General features: G+C 39.9%; 1 protein-coding gene across 2 annotated transcripts in view; it reads right to left on the bottom strand.

The window, feature by feature from the left end:
* Positions 1–7,378: 7,378 nt before the first annotated feature.
* LOC118429692 (angiopoietin-related protein 7-like) overlaps positions 7,379–20,673 on the bottom strand; it is a 49,241-nt gene continuing 35,946 nt past the window's right edge. For both annotated transcript variants that reach the window (XM_035840294.1, XM_035840302.1), the window contains exons 2-5: positions 12,994–13,208; positions 9,613–9,807; positions 8,617–8,934; positions 7,379–8,252 (exon numbers count right to left, since the gene is read on the bottom strand). In XM_035840294.1, coding sequence (XP_035696187.1) covers positions 7,561–8,252; positions 8,617–8,934; positions 9,613–9,807; positions 12,994–13,180 — 1,392 coding nt within the window. In that variant the 5' untranslated portion in view covers positions 13,181–13,208 and the 3' untranslated portion in view covers positions 7,379–7,560. The remainder of the gene's footprint in view (positions 8,253–8,616; positions 8,935–9,612; positions 9,808–12,993; positions 13,209–20,673) is intronic.

Consider the following 20,673-nt stretch of genomic DNA (forward strand, 5'->3'; position numbering starts at 1 on the left):
AGAATGCCAAATTGCAGCTTATCCCAGCATCACCAAGGAGGTTATATAACCTTCTAGATATTACATTTTAATTTTTAACTGTGAAGCTTCGTGTTTCTGTACATTTTTATACTTGATGCCTGCATGTGTTAAGCAATTTGTAAAATATTTGGTCGTTGTTTAGTTGCTCATTATCGGCCAGAGCCCCTCTACAACGATCCCATATCCCCGACCACCCCATTAAAATGTAGACACGAAAAAACATTTTAGAAATGCAAGTATTAAACGGACACACATAAAACTACTTTCATTTTTTTTTTCAATCTTTTTATTGATTTTTCAAATACAAGATACACATGTAACAATCATACATAGAGCAATATTACTGAAAGGACATGTGGAATACAAAAAAATAAATAAAACCAGAGAACATTGAGGATAACTTATAGAAGTGTACACAAATGGATATAACAAGGAAATGATAAACAGAAATTGTACTATGTTATTCACTATGTTTTAACGATAAAGCTATTTTCCCCCATTTACCAAAGTGTTCTTTTATCTTATGCATCCTTTTTGCTATACTATATTCTAGCCTATGGAAGTATGACATATATGAAATAAAGGCTTGTAGATTAAGAGAGTGTTGACGGTTCTTGAAAATAAAGTGTTTGCCAAGAAGGATAATTATATTGGCAGAAACTGGACACCGACAATTCAAATCACCAAAAATAACTTTGAAAAGGTTTAGATTTAAATGTTCCCCAGTATTGACGAAAAACCAGTCTTCTACTTGCATCCAGAAACGTGTAGCAACTCTACAATGAAAAAAGAGATGGAAGACTGTTTCTTCATCTTCATTACAATATTCACATATGGGCGACTCCTTCAAACCCCAAGTGTATAAGGTCTTGTTCACGGTCAAGTATTTGAATAATAGTTTATGTTGAAACATGCAAACACTAGAGTCAATGGAAATTTTATAAGGTAGGCTATAAAGCTTTTGCCATGGTATTGGGCAGTTGAAATAGTCTTCCCACGTGTACTGTATCCTGTCTGAAGTTTCACATAATCTGGCTTCATTCATGTAGAAAGCATATAGGCATTTATTAATATTTTTACTTTGTAGCCAGGTTACATCTCTACAGGCAGGGATGCAAACACGTAGCTCAGCTGAGGAGCTTTGTCTTAGAAAATGTTTCCATTGAGGAGGAATAGCTGACAAAAGTTGACGATACTGATAAGCTGTACAGACATCTCCGAATTTGACTTCAAAATTGTCAAAAGATAAAAAATTATTCTCAGCGTCAATAATGTCGTTTACAAAAAGTACTTTTTTATTGAAGAAGGCTGAGGAGAAAAGGGGTCGCCCACTTATGCAAATATGTGAATTCAAGCAAAGGAGTTGCTGTTTGACTTGTATGCTATTTTCTGGGGGGCGTAGTGGGTATTTCAACCAGCTTTGTATAACCTGTCGGAAAAACAGGCTGACTACTTTTTTAATCAAAATTTCGAAGTCATTCGTTTTAAGCTGTGCAAAAGGGAACGTATTGGTTCTGAGAACAGGACTAGAGAAGGACAGTAGTTTAGAACAAAACCAATTTTCATTTTTGTGTAGTTTTGGCACCCAGGCGGCCTTCAGTTTGAGATCGACAGCTCGCAGATTTTGAAGTTTTAATCCACCTTGATCATAATCATTATATATTGTCTTTCGCTTAATTCGCTCGGGTCCGTCACGCCATAAAAACTTAAAAATCTTTTTTTCATATTTGTCGAAAAAAGCTGACGATGGAGACGGGAGCGAACTCAATAAAAATATAAACTGTGAAACTATAAGTGTATTTACCAGTGTGACTTTCCCCATGAGTGACAGTGCTTTTTCTTTCCAGGGATTCAAAATCTTATCTATTTTCATATATTTTCGGTCAAAATTGATTGACACAATATCTTTAAAGTTTACAGGAATATGGATACCTAAAACTTCTGTAGGTCCATCTGTCCATCGAACGGGCAGAGGAGAGGGTAAATAGAAGTCTGTATATTTTAGAGAACCAATACGAAGTACAGCGCACTTGTCAAAGTTAGGAACTAGACCAGACAACAACGCAAAGAGATCTAAATCGCTGGTAAGGGCGTTAAGAGAGCCAAGGGTTGGAGCGAGCGGAAAGCTGGAGTCGTCTGCATATTGAGAGATTTTTGTTTCGATGCCATGAATATTTAAACCTTTTATTTCATTGTTACTTCTGATTTTAATTGCTAGTATTTCAACACCCAAAATAAAAAGATAAGGAGAAAGTGGGCAGCCCTGGCGAACTCCACGGGTGAGGGGGAATGATTCAGAGATATACCCATAGTTAATTACTTTACTAACCGCACTTTTATATAAGATCTTTATCCAATTCAGGAAGGATTCTCCAAATCCAAAATATCTTAACACTTTGAGAATGAAGTCTTGTCTCATTTTATCAAATGCTTTCTGGAAATCCGCTTTCATATTTGTTAAGTCACTTATTCCCGGGATCCTATTTGCCATGGGGGTGACAAATGGATTCAGGCATGGGTGACTTTGAGAATGAAACGTACCTTGCGATGACATTTGGCACTGCAGGCTGTCCTGCATGTGGGGACATCCTGGTCACAAAAAGGCATTTTCCAGCTGTGCAAATGGACTTGAGTTGAATGCTTGCCATGCAGCAAATACAAAGCCATTTTAATCTTTGCAGTTGAAGATGAGGGGATGTGGTATATACGGATCCACAATATACAAAATCCACATATCATTAATTTGAATTCCATGCATCATTTGTAGATCTTCGTGCAAAACCATATGCATAACGGTTTAGATAGCAGAGATAAGTGCCAAAGTAGAGACTGATATTTGGAAGAGTTGCATATATATTTCACCTGTACTTCAATACACGTAATACATTAAACCTATATATGGCAGACGAAACATCGATACCGGATATAGAAACAGTGCCTTAATTTGCATAACATATTAAAGAATAAATAATTCTTTAGTGGTAAATTATGGGAATTTCATACTAAATGAAGAATTTATGGGAAGGTGATAAATAAATTAAAAATACCTGCTCTTTATGCTTCATGGAAGTATGCGGTTTGCGAAATCTTGCAGCTGAGTGTGCATAAAGTAACGTCTTCTTTCAGTTTGAAATAGAAGAGGAACGGACGAGCTATAAAAACGTACAATGTTGCGCACCGCTTGGCACCTGTGTGCGTCAGGCGATAAGGTTCCAAAGCACCGCCATAAAGTTGTATTGGGTCTGTTAGATCTGAGGAACGGTCTGATTGAAATCTCACACCACGTGTAAAACTGGAGAAACTGCGTGTGTTCTGACAATGATAGATCATTTTACCCGGCAAACGGTTTAACACAAAAGAGCACTTACATTTTTATAAGTTCAAATTCATGTCTGCCTTGAAAAGATGCGAGGCTTGTATTTAAAGAGGCGATCTTATGACAAAACAAACAAGACAGGGGGCGCTTCTGAATGTTTTGTGCCGCTGCAGTCATTTAACGCACAGTCGTTCTAAGCTCTGAGTTTGATATTACTAACATTACTGTAAACCGAAGTTATGCATTGCCATATTTTAAAACCATTGTATCTACCTTTTTCTTCTTTGTGTATCTTTGTGTTCTTTGTGTTAGGAAGACCTTTTGAATGTTCTTGTAATTTTGTGTGAATTTAGGTTCATATGTATAATTGTTAACATAGTTACATTGAAGACGCAAAGCGTTTCTAGCTTTGTTTGATTGATGCATATAACGTTAAGTCCTCCAAGCTAATACAGATTATCATGACTACTATCAGCATTAAACTTTGGAAACTTTTACGTTTCTTGAAGGTTTTCTGTTTGTAGTTTCGCATATACAAACTTAATGAGATACATAATGTATTAATGAGATACATAAAAGTGAGAAATTATTCAAAACTTGAACATTTGAGTGAGTAAGAAAAATTGTAGGCTGCAGCACATAACAACTGTAATCAGCAGCAACGTTTACTTGTGAAGTGTTGATGGATGTGTTGTGGCTTTTTTGAACGTTTGATGTATTGTGTCTTCTTAGGGGGTATTTTTTTCCATTAGATCTCTTTCTTTTAAGAATGTATAGATAACATTTATCAAATACCTTTACCCGTCATAACAACATGTTATGATTTATGCATCCGCACCTCTTTCCTGATAGTTGTGTCATTTTATAGAAATTGCTGTGTTGTTTCACTCTTACGCCGAGTTTTCATCTCTTCGATTTAAACTTCAATTACAGTTGTGAATGAATATCATTTGATCATAGTCATAATAACTCAGTCATGATGAGCTGTGCACTTCTTAAGTCGTATTTTCGGTCGAAGTGTTGTATACTATTGGCATGCAAAACAAAACAAGACGAAATTTAGATTTCATTCGTTATATCAAGGTCTAATACTAAATGAGCTTTTATCGTGTTTTATACATTTTAAAAATCAATCATGTAAGTTGTGATCACTAAAAAAAGCCTTATCACAGTGTATTGCACTAGATTTATATTGATCACTCAATGTTATTTGTGTACTTTCATGAATGGGGATATCGTTTTAGTGTGTCCATTTTTTTTCGGGCAGTTAAGTAGTCGGTGTCTTCGTTTTTCCCCGTTGATAATTTCTTCATGTGCTCGTCGTGTTCAACACAGAGTGACAGAAAGAAAATGTCAGAGCTGGCATAATGGTAGGAAGTGACGTTTAAACAGTAAGTAGACAGAACAACGGGTGTACTTTCTGGATTATAGAGGCTGTATGAATCAGAAAACTTACTCCAGGCATACACCCTGCTGAGAGCAATCTAAATCATTCACGCCTGGGACCGCATTCTTCACAATGAAACAGCGACACCTAGCTGCAGTGCGACGTAAAACCAGTTATCGAGGAAGGTGACAAACCGCCACCAAAATGTCGGTTCACTATTTATATCTTGGTTGTGTGATAAGAGCTTTAAATCCAGTAAAACAAGCACTGTATTCAAGGTTTCAATGTAAATTTTATTTCAGAAAGAACACACCACACAAAACCTTTAAAACTGGCCATTACTCTACCTCGATCCCCACTCTCAACTGATATGGATAGAACGTTCAATAACCAGTAACAAGGCGAATTTACACGGCAAAGTATATACAATATGAATAGGTGCTCTCTTTGGTGGTATACCAAGCAACTCCACGCGGTTTTCGCCGGATTTTCACATTGCTAACGTAAACCCGGAGCTAGAACAAGTTTAGCTCCAGTATATTTTACACGAGAGTTTGGGGACCAACTGTTTTCACTTGAGAAGTACAGATTTCCAACCTCTCGCCACACCCATTCGAAGCTTGTGTTATTTGTGTAACCTTTTAGTCGATGATTCAATGTGAAACACCCTCTATATTTAATCTATGCACATACATTCCTTGTAAAATGGGTTGATATATGCAAGTATATTATACCTTATACTGTTAGTATGCTTGTTCATCCGCATAATCACAGCATTTCGTATAAGGGCCCCTGTTATCTATACAGAACATTCGGTATCTTTCTTTTTTTTCTTTAGTGCAAAGACATATTGAGCAAGGTGTATCTTGATGACTATGTCTAAACTATCATAAAAATCATCATTATATCACTGTATGTTTTTTTTTAATTCTAGGGACGTGCTTGCCCCATTTACACGTCACAAGATTTGCAAAAACTCTCACAGTGTACTTTACATTGTATCACAATCTTTCAGTATCAAATCTATATCTCGAACACGCGTTGCGTCTAGAGTAAGATGCGGTACACTTGCCAAGCTTTGCTGCAACTGCATGTACAAGGGACAAAGTTAACGTTTGCGATGAACTCCTAGCCAATCACACTGTGATGTCGATCAATGGCTTTCTTTTAAATCATCACAGCCACTCTTCTAAAGTCACAGTCACTCCCACACTTAGAGCATGTTCAGATTCGTCATGCAATCGTCGTGTGCTTACAAAATGAGAGCATGCTTGGGATAGTCTTAAATGTGTTTTACAGGACTTTTGTTACCAAAAAAGGCTGTCCTAGACAGGGCTTTAGCCAGCTCGAAATTTTTTTCCGTCAGCCCAATTTTCATTGACGGAAAAATCCTTCCGAAAATTATTTTTTTCCGTCATCGTTTATTATTTTCCGTCATTGACTACAAAATTTAAACAAAACAATGTCTGCCTCGTGCGATCATTATCACGCCCTTCCGTAACGTCACCATTCACAACGTCAAATAACACACACACGCACGCACAGAATTGAAGCAAACCTGATTAAAGTTTATTGAATAAAAACGATCTACTACCTGATGAATTCCTATAATAAAAGAAACTTTACTTATTATTCTCCGTCTCCTTCAATGGGTAATGGCAAAGCAAGTTCGCATACTTCGTAGTCTTTGATATTCTCGGTCATCGGACGACAGCGTCAGCGAAAGGACTTCACGACTCGTGCTACGAATTTGTCAACGTAGGTCAAGGTAGGTAATATTTTACTTCATAACCTACACAATGGTTTCCTATATCGTCAATTGAAAGTTACTTGTATACTTACGACATAAAAGGACAACACTAGTCGACGTAACATTCACTGAATTTCACTCAAAATTATGGAATCGGCACCAGCAACAAAATGGCCGCTAGCAACAACAAGTGCTACGTCATACGTGGGTGAAAGTTCGTAGGAACGTACCAACTACCAAGCTAGTGCAAGCGCCCGTCGGACCAGTTTAGTCTTTTGTCATGTAACACTTAGCGCATGTTGTTTCCGTAAGACGCCCGTTGTTTATTTTATTTTATTGTCATGTAACAGTTAGCCCATATGTTGCGCTCGTAAGACGCTCGATGTTTATTTTATTCTATTGTCATGTAGCAGTTAGCGCAAGTTGGGCCCGTTCCCGCGCCGTTGTTTATGTCACGTAGCAGTATGTCGGAGTCGCGCCAGTCGGCTCCGTTCTTTATGTAAATTCACTTTATTGTTATGTTACAGTTATCACATGTTGTTTAACATTAAAAGTAAACAAAAACGCATATAACAGACTTCAACTGAGACCTTCTGGCGCCGGTGGTCATGGCGCGTCAATTTACCCGCCCAGTGTATTCTTTTAATGCAAATAAGGAACGCCGGCGCTTGCCGTGCGCTGGGAAAAATCGGCCCGCGGGTTTTTTGGCGTGGTTTTCGCGGCAGTTTTTCGGGTGTTTGGGCGTGGTATAGCCGTACTTTATTTAAATTCGGAAGACTTCATATCTTTCTCCGTGATTTTTTTCCGTCAAGGTTGACGGAATGGTTTAATTTTTTTTCCGTCACAGGCAGCAAATTTCCGTCAATTGACGGAAAAACGGACGCTGGCTAAAGCCCTGGTCCTAGATCATTGTTGGTCATTGTTCTCTCATCGCCTGCTTGCAAATCCCACGACATCAAAGTCGCATGACTGCCTTTACCATTATCAAAATCATGCGATGATCTAATGTAACTTTGCAAGGACGATACAATTACATGATAACTCTTCTGTACAATCTTGCAATATTACGTTACCTGTAACACGTGGTCAAACCACCGGTACAAAGTCAGCTGGTCGAATTTTCATTGACACGTATCTTAGCGAATAAAACCATCCTCTAAAGTTAAACCACTCAATGCCATCCTGGAGATTCCCGCTATATCGTCCGTTAAAGTAGTAGCGTCCGTTCAGATTAGCGTTGTAACAATCGTTGTACCACCACCCCCCTTTGTATATACGAGCACAGTGTTTGTTGTTCATACTATTATCATTATCTCTGTCCTTGGTGCTAAACTGCATGTTGTTGAGGTTACGGGTGAAGATGCCCATTGTTCCATTCTCACCTGTCATGGAGTCCCCTGCATTGCCGTGGTACGTACCTAGCGTTAACCTATAGTTATCTGACTCAGGTCCAAGTGTCATGTTATCATATTCAGCGTATCTTTTCACGCCGTCCCAGTCCTCGAGATCGATTCGCAGCTTGTACAGCCGCTGCGTCAGTAACGTGTACAGGGTCTGCGTCCCGAGCCACAGTTCTCCGTTCAAGTTTCCGAACCCGTATTTGTAAGAAGTCCAGTTGCGGAAAAAGTCGACGGTTCCGTCCTGGCGACGCTGGACGACGGTCCACCCTCCTCCCGCAGTGGTCATGTCGCAGTAGACGTACAGTGCTGTGGTGTAGTTGTCGGGCCAGATCGGGTAAACGCCGTCCAAACTGTTCCTCGACTTCACGTCAGAGCAATCTGTAGCGTCAACATAAAAGGCAATGCAGTATATAAGCACGACTGTTCTGTTACGGACATTCTAACTTCTAGAGTTTTGAAACAGCCATGTAAGGATTACAAAAGCTTTCTATAGATTTGATGCCACAAGCAGATTTATACTTCCACAATAGAAAATAAATTAAGATTTTTTCGCCAAGTTTGTATCTCTCTGCTAATGGACGAAATAAAGTCTCTAAAGCCTCTCAAGCCAAGCCAAGATTAGCCCAACCTGATACAAACAAAATATTGTGTTAGCATTAACTGTTTAGTGTGTGAAGCTTGATTTGTTTGCTAATATCGGAATATCTAACGATTGTCAACAGAACTAGAATTGGAATCATACCTCTTATGTTGCAGTCGTCAGCTCTGTTACAGTCGCCGATGCTGGCCAGACCCTGCTGTATGCCCTCCAGTGCCCTGTCCTTCCTGTTCAGCTGGGCAGTGGCGTTATCGAGCTGTGTCTGTAGGTTCTGCGTGCTGTCCTGCAGCTGTAATATGTCCCTGGCACCTTTGTTTATCCTGCTCTGTAGGTCCTCCCTGTCGGTCAGCAGCTGCCTGGTCCTGTCCTGGAGCTCCTCTAACTGCTGGGAGCCCGACTGGACTCGGTTCTGTAGTCTGTCTTTGTCCGCCTGGATGACTTTCATCTTCGTGTACAGCCACGCTGGAAATAGATTTTTGATACAGGTCAGGTTTAGTTTGCGATCAGGGTGCTTGGAATGTTTTAGACTGGTTTCCCGTTTATTAAATCTAGCCTTGCGTCCAGCCTTGTCAGCTTTGGTCCGCTTCCGAAAGTCGTTACCCCAAGGATGGACTGAAGGCTACTATATATCCTGTATTTAAGTCATTCAATCGATCTAGAGAGAATGAATCCACTTTACAATGTTTAAACTGTCTTTTAAGATGATATTCTAGATTTACACACGCTCCAATCGGGATCTAGATATCTACCAGTAGAATCACCTGTCGACCGTGACTCCGATCTTGACTCCGATCCGACATATAGCACCCATTTTCTACGTACTAGAAGACACAGCGTACCAATGAGCAACCGGTCGTACTTTGTTTTGTATTACTCAAAGAATTTGGCACCTTGTTTTTTTTTCACCACTCTGTTTTGATTTGCCATCTCACATATATTTGCAGTCTGCATGATAGGACTTTGGGCATAATACTTACTTCGATTAAAATCAAAACAAATTTTAAAGGTGAAACAAATTGAAAGAAAGATAGATTGAGATAAAGTTATCCACAGCAGAATAGCCTACGAATACGCAGCTGGATCCATGTAAAGACCTATTGAAAAAAGTAACACCAATGAAGCATCATCAGTTCAACCTACCTGTAAAGCCAGTCAGCACGAGCAACAGGAGCCACATGCAAATGTTGCAGACCACCCGAAGGGCCGCACCATTACCACTTGGAGGGGGTGGCGGCTGTTGGTGGCGCTTTGCCCGTGTTTTGGTCGTCCCCATGGGCTTTACCGACTTTGACATATCTTCCTGCAGCTGGAAGCACGTCAGATCTACCGAGGGATCTGTGGAGATAGGAAGCATCCTTCGTCATGTGCGTCTGTGTGGGCGTGCATGTGCTTTCAGCATTACTTTTTGAATTAATAAGAAACGAGGTGAAGTCCTACAAGGGCACTAAGTTTAAAAGCATTCTGTAATGATACCGAAGAAGAGATCATAGGTCATCATAGTGATAGACGGCGAAGGACGAGAGTACATGTACTACTTTGATGTACACTACTAAAACACAAAAACTAATAAATCAAGCGGAACCCTACGCCTTAGGTAGCATGTCCCAAATGGGTTTGCAAAGTAAACATATTTCTTACGCTCTACTTTTTCAACATTGATTAACCAATGACGCAAATGTAGGCCTTCCCAATATCCTCAAAGGTAGACAGGACTCAGAACGAAATGATCAATTACTGTGGACGTATGATCTAGTGCTGTAAACGCATTGAAAAGATATTTGGCTAGACAGCTCTGTAGCATTGTAAAGAGTTTTATCGGAGGATTGAATGCGTGTTTGTGTTTTTTCACAACAGATGTGTACGCTCCACCGGTGTCTACAGGACACTTCTTGATGACTACGTGCGCCGTTCCAGGGAGGGAATGATAATAAAGGTAACCTTGGTGTATCGTGAAACCCGATTTATTGATGTAATCACGCTCGATAGCGGCTGGGCAGACGAAGCCTTTGCCGCCGGAAAGCTTACTGAAAGGACACGCAATCATGTCCTATCCTTCGCCCACCGGTCATGCTTAATAATTTAACAATGTCGTAAGCATACGTACCAGAAGATAAAAGCACGGCGGCTTTTCAGACATATGGTAATTTGCTGAAGCGAAATTGCGTCCGCTACATAGCATTGACTGAAAAGTTTCTCTATACTAGTACTGCAGTCTGCTTTTTATTGTCACAGCATGATGCATTTGCCATAGACCACAATCAGATTTTTGTGTTGGATGCATTTTTTTGAGAATGTACTTAACCGCTTTCCTTGCAACGAAAAGTTTCTGGAACAGAGCGCTAGCATTAAGAGAGAACGTAGTGAGATAAAGACACGAAAAGGCGCACGGATGATGTTACAGTTAATTTCTATCTGTACCTGGTACTTAAAAACCCCTTTCCAGCTCTTCCTCCCTTTTTCGCATTGATTTTTTCCACAGTTTGTCCCCCATGTTACTGTCAGGCAATGTGGGCCCCTTAGGGTTGATATGTGGGCACCAGTCCCTGAAAATTGCACACTTATTATGAGGACACACCGCATTAATATGCAAATACAGCAACTGTACTTGGGTTTCAAGCACACCCACAATTTGTCTGTACACAATTTTATGCTTATCCAAACATGGTTCGCTCAAATAGAGTACACAACAAATCTCTAATTAGATATATTTTTCACGTAAACCTATGTTATTCGACTGCATTTGCAGTTGGCTGCAGAATCTGTAATTAGCTAATTACTCTTTGACATTCCTCCTGATGACTGTGTTTTGGTCACGGCCTAGTGGTCATGGGGTCTGGTGATAAACTTGATCGTTTACTTGTACATGATTGGGAATTAATGTGATAAAGTCCAGGTTACATTGCCAGACGCCATGTAACAAATGTAAAGTGTGCCCATGGGACAAACATATTTGGAAAGTGATGTTGTATTTGCGATTGAATCGCTTCCAGGTGAACCAATACTGACGACAGACCGGAAATATTCAGAGTCTGGCAAACGTCACGGCAACTGCAATAAAGTGGCCAACGCGCGCGACAAACCCTTTTACCGGTGTAACGTCGTTAAAGTACGGGACTCAAGGTGAAGGGGATCCATGCGAACAAATCTTATTACAGTGGCAAATACGTCCACTGGTGTTAACACATTGGCAATATCACACCTAACCCTCACAACATTGCAGCTTACCAGACAGTTGGGGAAAATGCTGACGCATTGGTTCTTACACTTCTGGGGATATACTGTGGCGAATGGGGTGTTTGTTACACCCGGGCCCCACGGTGGACACCAATAAATCGGTTTGTGCAGGCAACACGAAAGAAGGCAACGTTCACTCCGTGTCAAAACCATTCATCCCATCCATGATTGGCTACCATTTACAACATGTACATTATCAGTGTGAATGTCATGCAGTTTTGATTTGGACTTTCAGCGGCCCTTAGATTGCCATGTGTGTAACTGTTAGGTTAGTTAGGCCTGTACTGTTGGATCATGTATACATGGTGGTCGTGGTAAAGATTCAATGTTGAACTACGTCCAAGGTCAGAGTATTGATCCGGAGAGTGTTAAAAATGAACATGGTTGTAGAAAGGATATATCGTAAATGTGTCTATACATTTAGAAGACCGGTCTATCAGTAGGACTATGCCAAATCAAGTGGGATAAAAGGCAACAAAGTTAAGTCACATTCAAGTATAAAAAACAACATTGAACCATGTAATGTTAATATAACAATTAACATTGAATTTACTCTTCGTCCATTACCTGCATACCATGTGCATTTTGCAAAATAAGCATCGTGATCGTTTTATAACCTAAACGTTTTACGTCTAGATGAATTCATTATGTTAAACTAGTTTAACCGTCTTCTATGCCTCCGAACACTTTTTTATTCTAAATCATACCTGAGATTCATCTAATCACCATGTGAAGTCACAACTTAGCAAATGGATTATCGGTCTTGTTCGCTAACTTACAATTCAAATAATCAAATCTCACCTTTGAGTTCTAACCGGGGATTGTAGCTACACATCACCAGTAATATCATTATTTTTTTGGAGTTATACAGCAAATAAACGTGCTTTTGCAAACCAACATATACTGATATTGCTACAACATTTTACAAGTATGGTCAAGAAATTGTGATGGCTATTATGCGCAACCATCAGTGGATTCACATCGAACTTTTTAGGTGTTGCAAGAAAGCTTTGAGTACCTGATATCATAATGTACAGTACTGATTTGTCTTTTCTTCAAGTGTCAAAAGAAACTTTTAGAAGCAAACACGTGCACGTGCACAAGAAGTTACGAATCACATTAATGGAATATTGAGCAGTCACGTACTAATTAACCGTTGAAAATAGACAATTTAGAAGATGGAAGCACAATTCTAGACAAAATTCTGAAGGAACACATGTACAGAGGACATACAGCATTAGTTGTAACATATCTAAGTTTTAAGGAGAGGGCAGTGGTAGTACTGACCTAGGCTATCGTGGGACCTGTAGTAGGAACGTGTCCTCTTGCTCTTCCTTCCAAACGACGAGGGGAGAGATCCCGTGTACAGCGTGCCGTCCCCCAGCTTGGACGGCTCCGACCCGTGCAGGAGGACAGAACCGTTCATGGGCTTGATCTCGATGGCCGTGTCGTATCTCTCGCAATGCATCCTCATCGTCAGGCAGTATTGATAGGAGCGTTCCCTGCGGAAGACAAGGGCGACCATTAGATATACATGAAGCCTAATGACAGGCAATGTCGTTCTTTTCATCAAACATGACTTATGGCAGCAGTGGAGAGATTCAGCAGAGGAGCCTGTCTCATAATGGGGCTCAGAGGGTGACATTTAGCCCGCCCGCCATGACCCAAGGTCATGTTATCTGCTGAACCTCTACATCTGCGTGGGATTCCCCCAGGATCAAATGACATTAGTCCTGCTTCAAATGAATTGATAGCACATTTGATTTCTCTTGGTCGATGACCAATGACGATGATAATTATTAACTCCAGGCCACCATGAAACTTTCAGAGTGGACGCAATCCCTTTCTATCATCCTGCGAACCCGCGTCGGAAAAGCTGCTGGTGAGTCTTGCGGAGTTGGTTTTGGTAATTAATGGAGTCGATTTCGTGTCCATTAGCGTGGAGTCATCTGAAGGAGAGCGGGGGACGGAGATTACTCTGCCGGGAGATGTTCCAAGGTCATCCCTGTCCAACCAAACACGCCTCAGTAACCAAGCCCGCGCTCCGGAACATTTGGAACTAAGAGAATTTCGCCACGGTCAGTTACGCAACATACGTCGAGAGCTTATGCCACTGTATTGAAATACTGTTAGCGTGTGATAGTCTGTAAGTTGGGGTAAATAAATGGTTGCTTTAGGTATCTGCTTATACACAGTTTAGAAATAAAAATTATTCGCAACTATTGTAAAATTAATGTTTTCTGTGTTGTAAAGAATTCGGACCTTTTTTTTATTCATCAAGTTGGGAGTCATAAGCAAGGACCATTTGTGGTTTAGTCTCATCTACATAACTACTAGTGCTAACTGAAACAAGAAAGAATAGACCTTTTGCAAAGAATGTATTACGTACCTCTGTACCTAGAAATTACACAGATACCAACATGCAAATATATTCAAAAGTTAGTCAAACTTACACCAGCAGTTTGGAGAAGAACTGGTTTTTACATAAAAAAATCAGTAAAAAGTTATGAGGAAACTTAATTGTTGTTGAATACCTAAGAGTTAACCTCATAACTGAGGTCATGCTACGCTTGCATGTGAGCGAAATTCTTCCCGATAACGTTTTAAACGCTCAAAAGTTAGACAACGAGCCATTCACATTAGGGTACAGCTGTTAATATTAAAAACCTCACTAAGGACATGATTATTTCGACGTTAATCTAATGAACAGAATTAGAGTTCTTAATTACACTAAGCATCTGAGCCACTCCAATACTGCTAGAACACTGTGTGACTGTGTGACCGATAAGATATTCTTTACAATTCGTCAGAGCCAGGCCAGCCAAATATAGCTGCAAAGTTTATTGATTTATTGACAGAAGCTCACACGTCGTAATGAATTGACACTTTCTTGAAATCAAATAACATATTGTATATTTGATTGTCCAGCTGTCATTTCTTGTAACTCTGTACTTTGGTTATTTTATTTTCGTGAGTATCGACGTCTGTAAAATACTTAATGTGCCACACAAAAAACTCTTTGATCATTATGGAAAGTCAAGTTTGATGACCACAAGCTAATTCATAGCAGTTTGCATCTGTATTCGTATCAGTATGTGTATCTAATAGTATGAAAATAACATCTTCTTAACACACCAGCTTCTGTTTCTGTATCTAAAGTTACATTCCTAGTATACCAGAAACCACCCTGCGGCGTATACGCACCAGCTATTCATGCGCGGCAGCAGCTGGTTCTAGTACATTGAACGACCTGTTACAGCTAACCTTTTTATATCAAGATGGAAGCGTTCCTTAACGTTATCCAATAAGAATGATTTTTACAGAATTTGGTAGCATTTAACTCTTACTCTTTAATAGTTTTAGTAGGGAAAATGATTCTTTTATCTAAAAAAATAAGGTAATGCCTGTTACTTTAAGGCATGGGTGTCTGTGCGGCTTAACGGCTAGAGTGTTGGATTCAGAATCAGTAGGTCCTGAGTTCGATACTCGCTATGCCCCTGCCCGCCCCCATGACGGTGGCCCCCATGACGGTGGAGAGACGCCCACCGAGCCTCGCGGCTAATCTGTCTAAAGGTGCCCAAAACACCCACGGATTTGGTCCTGCACACTTGCCACTAAGACCCGTGAATTTTTTATTTATTTTTTTTAAGGCATGGGTTCTTTTCTGAACTGGAATACTCTGAATAGTAGTCCATCAGGTATTGCCGGGCATTATTCTTTAGTCCTCGTGTTGCATCCACTGTAGATCATGCCAAAAGAAAAGCAACAGTCAATCACTGTCATGCCAAGATTGATTTTTGATGATAGATCTCAGTGGGAGTGGCGGAGCTCTGTAGAGACCAGCGATTGGGACTCCTGGGAGATACCACTCCAGATTGTAACTGGCGGGGTTTTCTTTGTATTCCACAGAACCGTCTGTGAAAATACAGACAGCTATTCATCAAAAACATTATCGGTCTCGTGCCTTCAGCGATACGATTTTTTTTACCTATAACCTCATATAACCTTCATCTTTCTTTCATATTATTAGGTTGTAACAATGAAGAAGACTATCAAACTTTATTTTCACACAAATCTTGTGTTGCTTTGTCAAAGGGGAACAACAGTAAAATGTTATTGTATAATAAAAAAAACATAATGCGAGATTGTAACAATAAAGGAAAAAAAAACTTTTCAAATAAATCTTATGCTGATTTTGAAAACTTAAACAACAGTAAAATTGTATTGAAATCGGCATGACCCCTAGACTGGGTACCATCCGGATAGTAGTTCACTCCTATATTCGCTTCTGCTATACAGAGAAGCGACTGTATATAGTGTACAATGAATGTCAGAGCTAGAAGCGACTGTTTACAGTATATAATGAACGCCGGAGCGAACTACTTTCCGGATGGTACCCAGGCTACATGACCACATCATGTGCACTAGATTCTATTTTTCACGAGTCACCATGGCAGTCAACATTCCCTTCTGGTATAGTATGGTGCTACGATTTGCAGTAAAGAAGGGTGACAGTGGCATATTTTTAAAATAAATTATTCCATCTGATTTGGTGTTTCTTTACTCTAGAGTAGGACTATTTTCTTAATCTCTAACGTTTTCCCCACTCAAGACCCCTAAATTGAAGAGTAAAATTATTTCTGTTTTCAGCCTCCTAGAAAAGGGGGGCATTATTGAGATTAGCCTGCCCCGCCCCTTTGGGGAGGCCAGCTGGTCCCATGGCGGGAAAACAAGAAGCAGGTTTACCAATCAGGCTGCCTTATGTGGATGACGACACGACACACGAATGATCCCCAAACTCAGCAGTGCCAAGCACGAAAGAAATTTCCTGATTGAACATTTCTAAATAAACTGTTCTAGTATGCGAAGAGATTGACTGAGTTAAATTCATCGTTATTTTTTTTTTCTTAATTCAATGCGTGTGCACGCAGAAAAGATTTATCCAATGGCGTCATCATTATTCAGTTTCCAAGTAACTAAAGGAACGTATCGGAAAATACCAGTCAGTGGTCAGATGTAGCTAGCTAGGGATCGACATTTCCAGGAATAGCTTACCCTGCGCGTGTTGATGAAGTGTTTGTGTTGCGATGGGATTTGCGGACAGTAGCGCACTAATGACGATGACTTCTACTCGGACCATTTGCCCCGCTGCATTAATGGCATTACACCCAATTGCGCAGTATCTGACAATATAGACCTTTCCCTGGTGAACGTCAACACTACGGCACCAAAATGCCAACATCCCTCTGTGGACTCTGGGTAACAAATGAAGAGGAATATCGAGGGAGGCAGTGCTTTCCGAATGGCGATTTTAAATCGTCACTGGAAGATAAAACCATTTATCTTTCTATCTGTATGGGCCTTGCTTTGGCGCTGTAGTAACCTTTCTATGACTTTCGGTCGGTACACCGTTGTAAACAGTACCTTCAAGTTGTGTCCTATAGGGTAGCACATTGTTATGTATGCTAGCAAGATGATTAACTAGTTAATAAAAGAATGATAGATATAGATAGATAATTAGATAGATTTTGTACTTATAACCTTCGGTGATCTTACTAGTAGCTGGTATGTATCTGATACTCTATACAATTTCTATGTACATTCTTGAAATTTTACTTCGTGATATTCATCTGTGCGAGAGAATAACAAAATAAGAATAAAAAAAGTTTTAAAATATATGTAATGTTAGGTAGAAGATCTTACATATTACGTCTTAATTTGTCTCTGAAAGTAAAAGTTTGATGCCAAAATTACAGCTAGTCGAAAGTTAAAGCACATTTGTGTTATCGATTCATCAAAGCCAGATCAACCGGCGTACCATTTTGAAGTGCCCTAATTGTAAATCCGAACGTCAGTCCGTCAACATTAGCCACAGCACCATGGGACCTTGTGTAATACATCTTGTAAACATGAGTCAGGAAGGTGTGCAGAGTCAGCGAAACACGCGTACGGCGACTGTGAAGGTCGTTTAGGATCAGCATAATTTGTAATACACGCTTCCAGACTCCTTCGGTTGGGAGTGAAAACTGGCGTCATGCTTGAAAACGGCGCATGTGTGGCATACATTAGTAGATAATATGTTTTTAGCAAGTTCATGCCCGAGGGCTAATTGTAGGTACAAACAATACATATAATAAGGAAAGTACAAGGTGCAAAGAACTACATTCTATGACTATGTTGTGCTACTCAGGTGTACATTATACATTAGTAATAGTGTGGTTGTACTCTCCATAGGTAGTCGTGCATTATCGATGTTGTCGAATGTCTAACCAGACTGTGACCAGACTGAATTCGAAGCAACTATCTATAAGTATCTATGCCTTTCCGTTAAGACTTTTGGAGCACGGAAATAAAAGAAATACCCTTATCTGGTTCTAATATATCTAATTTAGCAAAGTTGAAATTTGTTGGTTTGATTGAGAAGTGTAAATAGTCACAGAAGCCGCCTACGCCTGCTGAATACAACTAAATACAAGTCCCGGAACCTTCGTGCAGTTCTGTTCACTACTATTGCCCTGGAGTCCTTGAGGTTAGTTTATATCTGGCTCGGTCATTTCCTCTCTTCTACGAATTCCTTGTTTCTTCTTGTTGAGAAGCCTTGATACCTTCTCCTTTGAGATCCCTTATTTCTTAGAAGTCAGATTTTTTTCCAAGAAGACGCCCGTGCGCCCTTCCCTCTCTCCTTGAAAAGAACGTTTCCTTTCTTATCTCCGAGATGCCTATCTGGATTCTTCCAGTATCCGTATCCCTGGAGCCTAACTAGTCAAATGGCCTCATTTTGGCGGGAACTTGCAGTATCTCATTATAGTGGAAGTTTTTAAAACATTTACAGTAGGATTAGTGCATGCTGATCAAACGATGCTTTTATCACTACTATTTATATTCCTGCCTATGTACAAAAACATGAATAACATATTTGATATTTGGTAGCACACGTCTCTGTAGAGACCTAGGTCGGCGGGAATGATGAAAAAATGAAGCCATGCGTCAATTGACAAATGCTCATGGACAGGTCGTTCTCCAAGTTCCTTGGGAGTTCAAGGCAAAGCAGTCATAAGTATGCCAGCGAAAGTCTCTGCCGCCTTTGGCAAAATTCACAAATATTGTTTAAGCGACATATCACATAGATGCAGCAGGTGTTACCGATGGGGGCAGACAAACAACAGAAAACATATTTTACCCCCATGAAAATTAAAAATATCACTTCGATGCATGTAACTTGCATGGAGGTTGGAACTATTGATTCCAATCATTCAGATATGCTTAAGGTGTATAATTGATACAAAAAGTTCCCTGGTGGTACATTATTAAAAGTTGCACTATCACTATGTATAGCATGCCATTGGCATGAGTTATGATAAAAAGTAAAGATGGAATTCTCCCAAAGGAAATGACTTTCGCGCATGTACCAATGTTAGATTACAGTGGAAGACGATTATTTCAAATAGATTATGCTAATTACATCCTTATAGCACTATCAAGGAGTCAAGACAATACAATAAATGTAGAAAGGCTCTAGATATTGCATGGAGGTATGTGGTCTCCGAACTCTTCCTATTTCAGCTGCCTTAATATAATAAACATCTTAAATGCTTCGATAAGTTTTTATCAGTGAACATTCAAAACATTGCATTAGAACGTCAAAAATAACATTATGGCTATTTTCAAGAACCAAGGGACTCGTAGCTACTATCTTCCTTCACGCAAATAGCCAATATGGGGTAACGTTTATGTTTGACCTACGTCATAACCATAGGCAAACGGACGCGGGTCTTATTTCCTTTGGGTCATCTAAGATAATCCAGTGTAAGCAACGTTATGGATGTAGGGTACCCCCTCCAGGGAAATCAAGATGAGGAATGCCGATAACTTTGCTGATCTAGCAGAATAGAGTAAGCAAAACATGGCCACTCGTAGATGGTAAATATGATGTACTAGCAGTAGGATTAGTTACTAGAGTAATTTTTGGACGATTTTCGTGTCAGTCAAACAATGTTCTTGCTAATCTCCAGGCAGCTTTACTGGTGGTATAAGGTGTTTAGCTGGCCACGGAGTAAGCTGAGCCACCGGAGATCTACCATCCCCGAAACAGGGAGGAGCATCTTCATGAAAGGCCTTGATCTATTATCTCCTTTGAAGCTCTTAAGCACCCTCAGCGGACAGGATGTCACTCAGTAATAATTGTTATAAATTAGATGTTTAGTCTCAAAAGAAAGAAGTTACCATCATCAAAGGATTAGCTTTAAATAAGTAGTCCACTGTGTTCTGCTGCTGCGCAGTGGTCTGGACACCCTGCAGCTGCAGTCTTTCTTCAACTCTCTCCACTTTGTCCCGTTCATCGACTTCCTTAGCTCCTGTAGTTTAATTTACTAACAATAAGATGAATCCATAACAGAACTCAGGGCATCTCAAAGCAATGTTGAAGAAGCTTTATTGGCAATTCGTTATGGATAATAAGAACATTAAGTTTATCGCAGTTTATTACAAATATTGAACTGCATTGTATGGCTATCACAACTACCACCTCCGTGTGCTAAACGAAGGTATTGTCTTCGGTTTGGCCATAGGCTTTAAATGCTGTATAAAGGCGAGTGACAGGAAATGAATTGAAAACTGAGTGTTGAGGGAGTGACATTATTTGAAGTTTGAAGTCGTAAATAGTCATTTGTCAACCTTGGCAGAAAGCTGACAGTTATTCCAGCTCATGAAGGTCAATGGAAGATTCTACTGACACATGGGGAGTATATTTTGCTCTGTTGTGTTTTCGTAGCTATACATTTTCATATGTTTACCATAGAATGACAGAAAGTGATCAGTAAACTTAATAAAACAAAATGATAATCAAACACTCTCTACAAAAGTAATAATCTAGATGTTCTTGAAGGTATAAGATCTTTGAAAGTATTGTGTGAAAAAAAATAGATGCCTTCCGCTACTCGTTGCTTCTGCTTTTGCTCAAGAGCTAAT

The sequence above is a fragment of the Branchiostoma floridae genome, chromosome 1 (assembly GCF_000003815.2).
Source record: "Branchiostoma floridae strain S238N-H82 chromosome 1, Bfl_VNyyK, whole genome shotgun sequence".
Classification (NCBI taxonomy): Eukaryota; Metazoa; Chordata; class Leptocardii; order Amphioxiformes; family Branchiostomatidae; genus Branchiostoma; species Branchiostoma floridae.